Source organism: Mustelus asterias, chromosome 1, assembly GCF_964213995.1.
Source record: "Mustelus asterias chromosome 1, sMusAst1.hap1.1, whole genome shotgun sequence".
Classification (NCBI taxonomy): Eukaryota; Metazoa; Chordata; class Chondrichthyes; order Carcharhiniformes; family Triakidae; genus Mustelus; species Mustelus asterias.
In genome coordinates, this window is record NC_135801.1 from 144,798,007 (window position 1) to 144,811,108 (window position 13,102).

Genomic DNA, 13,102 nt, shown 5'->3' on the forward strand with positions numbered 1-13,102 from the left:
TGCCACAGTACTGTCCTGTATAATGCTAAATGAAGACCATTTATCATCATAAAGGAAAGACACATATACATAAACAGGACTGTAATGATCTAAGATAATTACGTACAAGAAACTATTAAACACACCCACACAGTTTAAGTAGGAATTACCCTTTTGATGCCAAATGCATTTCAGGACTTCCTTCTTCCCAACAACATTCAACTCAATAGATCTTTAAGTAAAGACCAGCTTACTGTTACCACACTCTATACAATTGAGTTGCGCTAGGGAACGTCTCTTCCTGGTCCAGCCAAGATATGGGTTTTAAATACCTCCACAAAGTCTTTTGCATTATTGAGACCATAATAAATAAGAACACAAATTGGCCCCTCAAGCCTTCGCCATTCAATAAGATCATGGCAATCCAACATTCCTCACGTCCACTTTTCTGTCTTTTCTGCTTAAGCCTTAATTCCCTTACCGATCAAAGATCTATCTCAGCCTTAAGTATACTCAAAGACTCTGCCCCCACTGCTCTCTGTGAAAAGGAGTTCCTGAGACACTCAACCCTCTGAGAAGAGATTTCTTCTCATCTCAATCTTGAATTGGTGGCCCTTTGTTCTGAGGCTATGCCCTCTGGTCCTGGACTCCCTTGAAGGGAAACATCCTCTCAGCATTTATCCTGTCAGGCCCCTTAAAAATCCTACTTGTTTCAATTAGATCACCCCTCATTCTTCTAAATACCAATGAGTCCCAACCTGTTTAACCTTTCCTCATAAGACAATCCCTCCATATTGAGGATCATCCTCATGAACCTTCTCTGAACTGCCCCCAATGAAATAATATATTTCCTTAAATAAGGGGACTAAAACTTCTCTCCGTGCTCCAGATTTGATCTCATCAGTACCTTGTACAGTTGCAGCAAGATTTCCCTACTCTTATACTCAACCCCCTTAAAATAAGGGCCAACATTCCATTAGCCTTCCTGGTTACCTGCTGCATCTGTGTGTTAGCTTTCTGTGTTTCATGCACAAGCTCCCCCAAGTCTCTGTGTTGCAGCTTTCTGCAGTTTTTCTCCATTTAAATATAAATCTGTTTTTTTTGTTCTCCCTTCCAAAATGAACAACTTCACATTTTATCACATTATACTCCATTTGCCAACTTTTTGTTCACTTAGCCAATCAATATCTCTTTGTAAACAGTCTCTCTTCCTCTCACAACTTGCCTATCCACCTAGTCTTGTGTCATCTGCAAATTTGGCTGCGGTACATTTGCTTCTTCCTCCAATTCATTAATATTTATGTGAACGGTTGTGATCCTAGCACTGATCCCTGTGGAACCTCACTGGAAAAATAACCCCTTATCCCCACTCGCTGTTTCCTGCCCATGAGCCAATTCTCTATCTATGCCAATATACTACCTTCAACACCATCTCATTGACTTAAACCTTTTGTGACATACCTTGTTGAATACCTTCTGGAAGTCCAAATACAACACAATTGCTGGTTCCCCATATCTATTCTGGTTGAAACTTCCTTGAAGAACTCCAATAAATTAGACAGACAAGATTTCCTTTTTAGGAAATCATGTTGACTCTGCTTGATTAGATTATGACTTTCCAAATGTGCCGCCATTACTTCCTTAATAATTGATCCCTATATTTTTCCAACAATAGATGCTACGCTTGCATCTGATCTGCGAGCTAGAACTGGCTTGCAGGCTGCTAGGTGGAAATCTGCCCTCCCTGCTTCCAGGGAAAGATTGCCAATGATATTATTTCCCTTTGATGGTTATTTCTGTGTGTTGGTTGTCTATCCCCTCAGCTCCTGCAATTCTAAAAGATTAACCTCTGTATGCCTTCCCTGAATAGTGCAATCACTACATTCTGCACACTCTCGCTTCCTTCTCTATGAATGGTATGCTCTGTCCGTACAGCGCGCAAGAAACAAAACTTTTCGCTGTATGTTAATACATGTGACAATAATCAATCAAATCGAATCATCTATCCAAAGTTATTTTTCCCATTAGCAGGGCGATGTATTCCTCTGGCCTGTCTACAGCTGTTAATCTTATTATTGGGATTCATATCCTGTGAAAAACATTTTGAAATGCTGGTGACTTTTAACCTGCTGGTGTCATAGAGGTTTTACAGCATAGGAACAGGCCCTTCGGCCCAACTTGTCCATGCCGCCCTTTCTTTTTAAACCCCTAAGCTAATCCCAATTGCCCACATTTGGCCCATATCCCTCTATACCCATCTTAACCATGTAACTGTCTCAATGTTTTTTAAAAGACAAAATTGTACCTGCTTCTACTACTATCTCTGGCATTCATAACTATCCATGATGTGGAGATGCCGGCGTTGGACAGGGGTAAACACAGTAAGAGTTTTAACAACACCAGGTTAAAGTCCAACAGGTTTATTTGGCAGATTTCCACTCCATCTGACGAAGGAGCAGCGCTCCGAAAGCTAATGGCATTTGCTACCAAATAAACCTGTTGGACTTTAACCTGGTGTTGTTAAAACTCTTACTGTATTCATAACGATCCAACAGAGCCATCTAGTTCGTGATTTCGAGCAATAGTTTAGAGATTTCTTTAGTTCTGGGAAGATTGAAGTTTAATTGTAGAAAATGGGATAAATTCAACTAAAGCTGCCTGCAATCTATTATGCTTAAAAGTTTGAGGCCATATTGACTTAAATAGGTTAACAACTAGAAATGTATGCACAGTAGAACAGCAGGTAGGCTTACTTAGTTGCTGAGCTGGAGGCATGATGTCTATACTGCTTGCAAAAAAGTGGAGTCCAGAGGGATGTTTTCTTTTGAGGTTAGAGCTAAATTTGTTTGGAAGCATTCAGGGAAAAGCTAGGTTGTAATGGAGATGGGTGGATCTTCAGGTTCTCTGGTTTTAGTTTGTGTGTTTGCTGGGCAAGTAAGTGTTCTACTGCAGGGAAATAGGCTATATGGTGAGACCAGAAGACATAGAAGTAGAACTAGGCCACTCGGCCCATCAAATTTGCTCCGCCATTCATCATGGCTGATATTTTTCTCATTCCCATTCTCCATCCTTTTCCCCATAACCCCTGATCTCCTTATCAATCAAGAACGTATCTATCTCTGTTTTAAAGGCACTCAATTACCTGACCTCCACAGTCTTCTGCGGCAAAGAGTTCCACAGATTCACCACTCTCTGGCTGAAGAAATTCCTCCTCATCTCTGTTTTAAAGGATCGTCCCTTTAGCCTGAGGTTGTGCCCTCTGGTTCTAGTTTTTCCTGCAAGTGTAAACATCCTCTCCATGTCGACTCTATCCAGGCCTCGCAGTATCCTGTAAGTTTCAATAAGATCCCCCCTCATCCTTCTAAACTCCAATGAGTACAGATCCAGAGTCCTCAACTGTTCGTCATAGAACAAGCTCTTCATTCCAGGGATCATTCTTGTGAACCTCCTCTGGACCCTTTCCAAGGCCAGCACATTCTTCCTTAGATATGGGGTCCAAAACTGCTCACAATACTCCAAATGGGGTCTGACCAGAGCCTTATACAGTGAGGGTGCTGCTGTTAGTTAACTACAGCCAGTTGGGGCTCCAAGAAGTCCTGCAAGCTGTTTGGTACAGTTAGGGGTCAGGAGAAGTTCTGAGGTCTTTGGTGCCATGCTGGAGAGGGAACCCTATTTATAGTTTGATACAGCTGAGAATTCAGAGAAACCCAGCGGAAGTGCCAATTAATGAAGCTAGAAGTCTGTGAAAGATTTTGAAGTGAGGTGGGAATGCAGTTTTAACAGTCCTGTGGAATGCAGTTTCAGAAGAAGAGATTGAATAGTCAAGGGGCAAGCATTCATTGAGGCTGTCTGAGTCACAGCGTCTTTTGTGGGAATTTAGGTGACCGATCTGTGAAAGTGAAAAATCCCTCCTGAGGGAGATCATGTTACCGAAATGTTGTGGCTCACAGTGGTCACTGATGTCTGGGTGGATTGTTGAGAAATCTGTGGATCATTTGCAGCTGCCACTTAATGTACAGTATTTAAACCATAGTTTGCCCATTAATTAATATTTATCGCATGTCTCATGTTAATTCTGCATGTTAGTGCTTCAATTGGATATTGTAATTTGTTTTACTTTTCTGACTTTGTAAAGTTTATTTTGTTTTTGTTTGTGGCTTTACTCTTCTAATGGGTAACTGGATTTCTGGTCCCTAATTTCATCATATAACACTATAGGATAGAGTATAGAAAGTATAATATTCTCTGAAGAAAATTAATGTAATTTATTTATGGTCACACTTCATGCTTAGTGGATTATTTCCAACACTAACTATAACTTGCATATATTTGGCAGTTGGGATAGTGGGTTCGGGGAATTAATTTTTAGTAATTTATTGTAATGATTTACCACCTCTTGATTTGAAAATATGTCTAGTTGATAGTTATTACATTGCACTGATGGGCACTAATCGTTCGACTGCTTTTCACGAAATATAGTTTGCTCGAGCTTTCAAATCACTTTTTATATGCACATTGACTTACAGTAGATGCAGATATCTTAAAACAATGTAATGCTTTTTAAGAACTTCATAGAAAATAGCATAAGAATTTCATGTGCATTTTTAATGTGAAGGTTTTACAGTTAAAAGGACTGTGGATTTTACTAAATGTAAGTTTTACTAAACCATGACTTAATACTTCATTAATATCTTTTACAGTCTCATTTTTCCATTCTTACTAATGCTATTATTTTTATTTTGTCCTCTAAAAATTACTCTGCTTCTCTTCTCTTTTTTCTGTCTTCCTTTTCCTTTCCAAGCTGCTGTTGCTGCCCATGAGGCTGACTGCTCTGGCAATGTTTTACATAACTGCCCCTCAGTCAATGAAGGTATTCTGCTCCCTCTCTAATACATCATACCAGCTTTCATCCTGTTAATTTCAGTAGTTATTTATTATGCAGCTTTAACCAGTCTTACATTGAGGTAAGTGCATTCATGCCGAAGAGAATTTTCCTTGAGCTTTTGCAGTAAAAAAAACAGCTGGAATACACATTCATTTTTTTTCCCTCCATACAATTTTCCTCAACATGGCATGAAGAATGTTTCATTTTTGTAAGTAAAACATATAGACGTGTAAAATTTACAAATTATTCAAATTTTGATCTAACTGGACAAAATGTGTCATGATAACAGTTTCAGCTGTGTCTTTTCCTGATTCACTGCCAAGTAGAGTGGATAAAAATGAGAACTTTGTTGTTGCAGCAAATTAAACAGACATTCTGCTTTAGAAGTAATCGTCAAAGCCTATTAGGAAATCTGAAAAGCTATCCAAAATGACAATGGGACAAAACTCTATTGGCCATTCAGAACGCCCAGTACGAGTCTTGGTGTTGTTCAGTTGCCCCTTGTTTAAAGCTGCTGGTCGGAGATTGTCTGAGAGCAGGGGAACTTTTGAAGCTTTTGTTGCAATGATCAGAAGATCCATTTCAGTGATATCATCAAGTCAGTCCTGACCACATCCCATCACTGAACTGAAAATTAATGTTGGATCAGAGAGAAATCTGTGTGAAATGTATGCTCAGTTCCTTCTAATTCACAGCGTAAAACAGAAAAATTGTAGCAAGGGAAGACAAAATTACACCAATAAGAGTACTGATTTTTTTTGGACATTATACTGATGGTGATTTAAATAAAATATCTGTTTGATTGTCTCTCACATTTTGGATTATACCTGAAATTATTTCAGATCTTCAAGCATCCTCAGATTTCCATTTTCTGGTTCATGGTTCGCAAATTAGAAAATGATTTTAAAAATGATGAATTATCCAATTAAAATATATCACTGTGTTCATCGTGTATATTTTAAAGCTATGAAAGTATGAATATTTTGTTAATTGTAGCTACGTACTGATTCTTGTAAAATCCTTGTTAGATATTTTGCCAAAATAATACATTTTGCTGTCTTTGTAGTCCACAATATATCATTGCCTTTATCATTTTTCACAATTTTATATATTGCTGTTACATTACGTTTAATCATTACAGTTTGAATGGATAACATCTTTATGGAGGTGGATAACATCTTTTTAAATTTTATGATTAGATTTGTTTCTTGTATTAGGTCACCATAGAAACTGCAGTTAGCTTGTGTTGATTTTCTTTTTGTTAAGATTGTTTAAGTAATGCACACACTTCAATTTTCAATCAACACATTTTCATTCAGCCTTAAAAATGAGCAGTTGAAAAAGATGCTTTTTAAATATGCTTTTAAAGTAGTGTTTGTGATTTTTATTAAAGAGCTGCTTAAAGAAATAGTCAACAGTGTAGGTGCTAGTATCTTTCATAATGCAGGCTTCAGAAGTAATTCCAGTTAAAGTTGATTTTGACACCTAATTTTGAATATAATGTGTGCAAGACTATTAGGATTGTCATAACTTTGGATCAATATTCAATGTATCATGATGCACAATGCACTTGATGTACCTTTATAGGCTGGAGTCAACTAGCAGCCATGCATTGTGTAATGCTTCCTGATTATCTGGGACAGGACAACTTTAGACCTCCGCTCCTAGAGATGTTGGCCCGTCGATGGCAAGATCGTTGTTTAGAGGTAAAAATTTATTTAAGGACCTGCTGCTGATTGAACAGATGAGATATTTGCTGAACAGAATGTTGTTTCCTAATGCATTGAAAAGCTTTGGATTATATTAATTGGTGTAGCTTCTCATGTTTGGTCATATACAGATTTATGTTGAGATCACATGAGCAAATGGACAAGCACTGCATTGTAAATTTCATTTAAGTGTTTACGCTGCGATTGCTTTTTATTAAGTTTTATGACATTGGCAATGTATTCTGGCAGTGAAAAAATGCACATTTTAACCTTATTTTTTCCTTCAATATAGGATGTTATGCTAAAGTATATTCTAGATTTCACAGTCCTGTTTATCATACCCAATGGAATTTGAGTTTATACTGTGTGGATTTGACTGACTTCAAATATTCTGTGGAACACAATATTCATTGTACCGCTAGTGGAGGAAATAATGTATACAAGGGTGAATAATGGGAAAACAGGGATATTTATCCAGGGACTATTTTATGCACTATAGACCTTTGAGTTTAAATGAACATAGAGTCTACAATGAGGACAGTTTTTTCCATATACCATACAATCTTACCTGTGTTGTGATAGGGGTTCACCAGACAATTTCTTAGGCTAAATCATTCTTTCTTGGGCCTTCAAATTGTTTTCCTTGGGTCTGGTTGCCATTTATTATTCCTCCTACAATCTTTAGCCTTTTTAAACTCGAGTTCTAACCCATTGTATCCTTACTTATTAATTTACCTCTTCTAAATGTTGGTGTGGACCCTCATAATGAACAATTCCATTTCTTTTCTGAAAGAGTTTGGTTGAAACAGTTACGTAAAATCATAGACGTTAATGGCACAGAGGGAGACTAATGCACCCCTAGTTGGATTGATCACTGAAGGACTATGGATGACGTGAAAATAAAGCAAAAATATGCACCTTTGCAATGTTTTCTTCTCAGTTACTTAGGAAATGACCTCCATCCCATCCTAGTGTTGAGATGATAGCAGAAAATGAACAGATTCCAAACTATAAGTTTATTGAGGAGATCTAAAACTTTGCCCTATCCATTTCCTGACTTGGCCTGGCCCGGCCCTCCCGAAGCCTCGACTCGACCTCCCCAGTTCCCGACCAGACCCACCCTCCCCGGGCCTTGACTCGCCCTCGCCCTTCCTGGGCCCTGAATCGCCCTTGCCCACCCTGGGCTCCAACTTGCCCTCCCCGGATTCTAGCCTGACCATTGCTTTGTATCGGTTGGCCCAGAAGCCCCTCCGCATACTCACTAATACTGGTGTTTGCAGCTCTTCTTCCAATCAGTGATTGTTTCTGTCTCTCATTTACTGTTGAACGGCTCATTAAAAAAAAGTAGTTTATTTATTAGTCACAAGTAAGGCTTACATTAACACTGCAATGAAGTTACTGTGAAATTCCCCTCATCGCCACACTCTGGCACCTGTTGGGGTCAATGCACCTAACCAGCACATCTTTCAGAATGTGGGAGGAAACTGAGCACCCGGAGGAAACCCACGCAGACATGGGGAGCACGGGCAAACTCCACACAGACAGTGACCCAAGCCGGGAATTGAACCGGGACCCTGGCGCTGTGAAGCAGCAGTGCTAACCACTGTGTTACCGTGCCGTCCCAGTCCACCTTTCAGAAGTAAAAACAGGAGAGAAATGACCTGTGATTGGAGGAGCAGCTCCATGGAGAATCTTTCAGTGAAACTCACCTCTTTGACTTTGAAAACTGGTGCCAAGGGTCACACAGAGGGGCTTTGTGAGCTGCTGGACTTTGGACAAGCCTAAATTACCAGACGGTTGGGACGTCTATCGTTTCCCATTGTTTTTTCCATTGGAATGTCTCGCCCTCTGAGTTGACTTGCCAACCAATCAGCACCTTTTTCTCCTTCAAATTGTCACATTGGTTTGAAATTTGACTTTCTTGGATTTGTCTTAATGAGTGCAAGATGAAAAGCTTTTCAGCAATAAATGGAAAGGACGTTAAGATACAGCTGCAATGTGACCAGATACACACAAAGCTCAGCAGGGCAAGAACAGAGAAGGCACATTTGCAAGGAGCTTTGTATGAAATACAGTTAAAAAGGACAGACAGCTGAAGATGTGGTTAGAACAGGGATTGTGAACTGGAGAATTCCACTGCTATGCTTCTATTTGTGATGTGGAGATGCCGACGTTGGACTGGGGTAAACACAGTAAGATGTCTGACAACACCAGGTTAAAGTCCAGCAGTTTATTTGGTAGTCAGGTGGGTGAGAGTTCTGTGATCAGAACTCACACCCTCCTGACAAAGGAACAGCCTGTTCCGAAAGCTAGTGGCTTTTGCTACCAAATAAACCTGTTGGACTTTAACCTGGTGTTGTTAGACTTCTTACTATGCTTCTATTTGGCCAGAGCTGACCAGACGGTCTAACGAGTTATATTCAGAGAGTCAGTGAACAGAGTCTCTGGGGAATCTGTGGGCTATCAAGAGTGTCGTGAACTTCGGCAAAGAGGTTCTGCAAGACTGTTTTGCTTGGGTGATAATTTTCTCTGGGGAACTTGGATGGAGTAGAGATGCTGGTAGCTACCAAATCTGTTGAGTGTGAGAAGTGTGAGCCCCAACCTATCGGAGGCCAAATTGCAAAGACTGTGGGGAGTGACATGGGTGCTTGTGGTTGTATTAGAGATATCTTTGTTGTATTGACTGTTAATTTCCATTTTTATTTGGAGTGTTGTTTGCTTATTAATTGATATTTAATGTTAATTATGGTTTAATTTGTTTTGGCCTTAAAAAATTAAATAAAAGTGAAATCTTATAATTTCATCTGGGAGTTGTTTGGTAAATTTGGTTTAAGATTCACAATGGACATTTTAACAATATTCTAATTTGATATTTCCAGCTTTTTGTTGGAATAAGTTTATTCGAGGCTGTTACAGTGACAGAATTTGTACGGAGTGGTTACCACTGACACGTTGCTGACTGTTACAGTTTTAGAACTTTTCATAGAGACTAGTAAATGGTTTTTTGTACCTATGTTTGATAAATGAGTAGGTAGCCTTGACATCGCACCTTTGCTGCTGTGGCAGAAATTTTGTTGAATGTGCAGCTTTGTGAGAAAGGTTCTATGAGGAGTTGAATGAGGGGCAGCTGGGATTTTACCATTTGATAAATAACTTGAACACAAAATACTGTTTGCTTTTTTAAGTGTTGCAAAGGCTCACATTGTAATGCATGTTTAAAAAAAATGTTACTTGTGTGGTATTTGAGGACACCTCCCCCCCCCCCCCACCCCTCCATTTTAAAAGCACTTTCACAGTTCAATTGGATTTCAACATCCTCCCTTGCCCCACCCATCATTCTCTTCCTTCAAATACTTGCCTGCGTTATTCTTGTTTAAGTTATCAAGATTTACATGAGCATAGTATTCTTTTAGAGAACAGATGAAGCTGATTATTTAGAAGTCTTCGTATTGGTTAACAGATTTTTAAAAAAGTCCATGAATCACTCTTGGATAAGCTAGATTTACTATATTTGGCACAAAATGTATTTGTGCTATCTGTCTCCTCATCTGCAACTGAAACACTCTTCAATGCATTTGTAGCATCTAGAATATTTCATTGCTCTTCCACTTAGGTCCCTTTGGAAATTTGATCTTATCCAAAATTCAGGATAAGTCTCATTCACATATCACTCCAGTGCTTGCTGATCTGCATTGGCTCCCAGTTAGGTAGTGCTGTTATCTTAAAATTCTCCCACATGTTTTCAACTCTCTTCATGGTCTTGCCCCTCCCTAGCTCTATTACAATCAGTCTACAACGCTTGGAGGTTTCTATGTTCCTCCAACCATGACCTTGTGCGAATTATTGAGTTTGTTTGTTTAATCAACCAATGTCTTCAGCTGCCTCAGTCTCCAGCTCTGGAATTCCCTTCCTATAGCGCTCCACAGAGGACTAAGGCTTAGTGGTTATGTAACTGGGCTAGTAATTTAGAATGCTGGACTAACGATTCAGAGACACGAGTTTAAATTACACCACAACAGCGAGGGAGATTAAATTAATTTAATTAAATAAATCTGGAATAAAAAGCTACTATTAATAAAGGTGACTATGTAACCACTGGATTGTAATAAAAACTCACCTGGTTCATTAATATCATTAGGGATCAAAACCTGCCATCCTTACTTGGTCTGGTCCATATGTGACATCAAATCCAGAAGGAATGTAGGGCCGAATGACGTGGTCCCATTTTTTTATCCACTAATTGATCCCTTAAAATTTATAAATGTTGCCAAAAGTATGTAAATTTAATGACGTTTTTGTGTTTCCGTTTGATTTACTGTCTGTTATATATTATTTCAGATGTGAATGCATCTATTTTAACTATCTTTTCTTGAAAGGTGAGAGAAGCTGCTCAAGCTTTACTATTGGCAGAGCTTCGTAGAATTGAGAAAGAAGGACGAAAGGAAACTATAGACATGTGGTCACCATACCTGCCACAATATGTGGACAACATTATGTCACGTAAGTACTTCTTGGTCTCCTTAATTAGAAGATTCTGAAATCTGGAAATTTGTGATAGTTTTGGAGTACATGGATAGAAAATTGGCTTGATGACAGAAGCTGGTGGTTGTAGAGGGTTGTTTTTCAAATTGGAGGCTGTGACCAGCGGTGTGCCTCAGGGATCAGTGCTGGGTCCACTGTTACTTGTCATTTATATTAATGATTTGGATGAGAATATAGGAGGCATGGTTAGTAAGTTTGCAGATGACACCAAGATTGGTGGCATAGTGGACAGTGAAGAAGGTTATCTTGGATTGCAACGGGATCTTGATCAATTGGGTCAATGGGCTGACGAATGGCAGATGGAGTTTAATTTAGACAAATACGAGGTGATGCATTTTGGTAGATTGAACCAGGGCAGGATTTACTCAGTTAATGGTAGAGTGTTGGGGAGAGTTACAGAACAAAGAGATCTAGAGGTACAGGTCCATAGCTCCTTGAAAGTGGCGTCACAGGTGGACAGAGTGGTGAAGAAGGCATTCGGAATGCTTGGTTTCGTTGGTCAGAACATTGAATACAGAAGTTGGGACGTCTTGTTGAAGTTGTACAAGACATTGGTAAAGCCACACGTGGAATGCAGTGTACAGTTCTGGTCGCCCTATTGTAGAAAGGATATTATTAAACTAGAAAGAGTGCAGAAAAGATTTACCAGGACACTACCGGGACTTGATGGTTTGAGTTATAAGGAGAGGCTGGATAAACTGGGACATTTTTCTCTGGAGCGTAGGAGGTTGAGGGGTGATCTTATAGAGGTCTATAAAATAATGAGGGGCATAGATCAGCGAGATAGTGAATATCTTTTCCCAAAGGTAGGGAAGTCTAAAACTAGAGCGCATAGGTTTAAGGTGAGAGGGGAGAGATACAAAAGAGTTCAGAGGGGCAATTTTTTCACACAGGGCGGTGAGTGTCTGGAACAAGCTGCCAGAGGTAGTAGTAGAGGCGGGTACAATTTTGTCTTTTAAAAAGCGTTTGGACAGTTACATGGGTAAGATGGGTATAGAGGGATATGGGCCAAATGCGGGCAATTGGGATTAGCTTAGGGGTTTAAAAAAAATGGCAGCATGGACAAGTTGGGCCGAAGGGCCTGTTTCCATGCTGTGAACCTCTATGACTCTATGCATCTGCTTCACTAGTTTAATTGATTAGTATATAAATCCATTGCCTGTTCTTGTGCTGAGCCAGACCAGGTTTGTGTTCTAATCCATATGAAGTTAGATGATCTCAGCTACAATTGGTAGTAGTATCTCTGGGTACAGAAAGGCGAAAAAACAGAGCTCCGACCCTAGTAGACTCTGTAGAAAGCACCATATATGAATACTGGCTGAAGAGAAGATAAGCTTTTGTGTGATGCTCATGTATATCAGCTTACTGATCTATTGTCAAGGCTTATACATTAAAAACAGCCACTGAGTGAGTGATCCAAAGTTTCCTTTCAAGGGCTTTATGATTTGATTTGATTTATTATTGTCACATGTATTAGTGTACAGTGAAAAGTATTGTTTCTTACATATCCTTGTACACCAGTCGCTGAAGGTAAGCATGCAGGTATCGTAGGTGGTCAAGAAAGCAAATGGTATCTTGGCCTTCATAGCGAGAAGATTTGAGTACAGGAGCAGGGATGTCTTGCTGCAGTTATACAGGGCCTTGGTGAGACCACACCTGGAATATTCTGTGCCGTTTTGATATCCTTATCTGAGGAAAAATGTTCTTGCTATGGAGGGAGTGCAGCAAAGGTTGACCAGACTGATTCTTGGGATGGCAGACTGACAAATGAGGAGAGATTGAATCAGTTAGGATTATACTCGCTGGGGTTTAGAAGAATGAGGGGGATCTCATAGAAACCTAGAAAATTCTAACAAGATTAGACTGGGTAGAAGCAGGAAGAATGTTTCCGATGGCGGGGGAGTCCAGGGCAAGGGGTCACAGTCTGAGGATATCGGTATACCATTTTGGACAGTAACGAGGAGAAATGTCTTCTCCCAGAGTGATG

General features: G+C 39.6%; 1 protein-coding gene across 4 annotated transcripts in view; it reads left to right on the forward strand.

The window, feature by feature from the left end:
* Window positions 1-13,102, forward strand: part of wdr7 (WD repeat domain 7) — a 660,051-nt gene that overhangs the window by 239,959 nt on the left and 406,990 nt on the right. For 2 of the 4 annotated variants that reach the window (XM_078219891.1, XM_078219882.1), the window contains exons 19-21: window positions 4,781-4,849; window positions 6,452-6,570; window positions 10,950-11,073. In XM_078219891.1, the coding sequence (XP_078076017.1) occupies window positions 4,781-4,849; window positions 6,452-6,570; window positions 10,950-11,073 (312 nt within the window). The remainder of the gene's footprint in view (window positions 1-4,780; window positions 4,850-6,451; window positions 6,571-10,949; window positions 11,074-13,102) is intronic. The other 2 variants (XM_078219900.1, XM_078219908.1) reach the window with 1 other exon arrangement.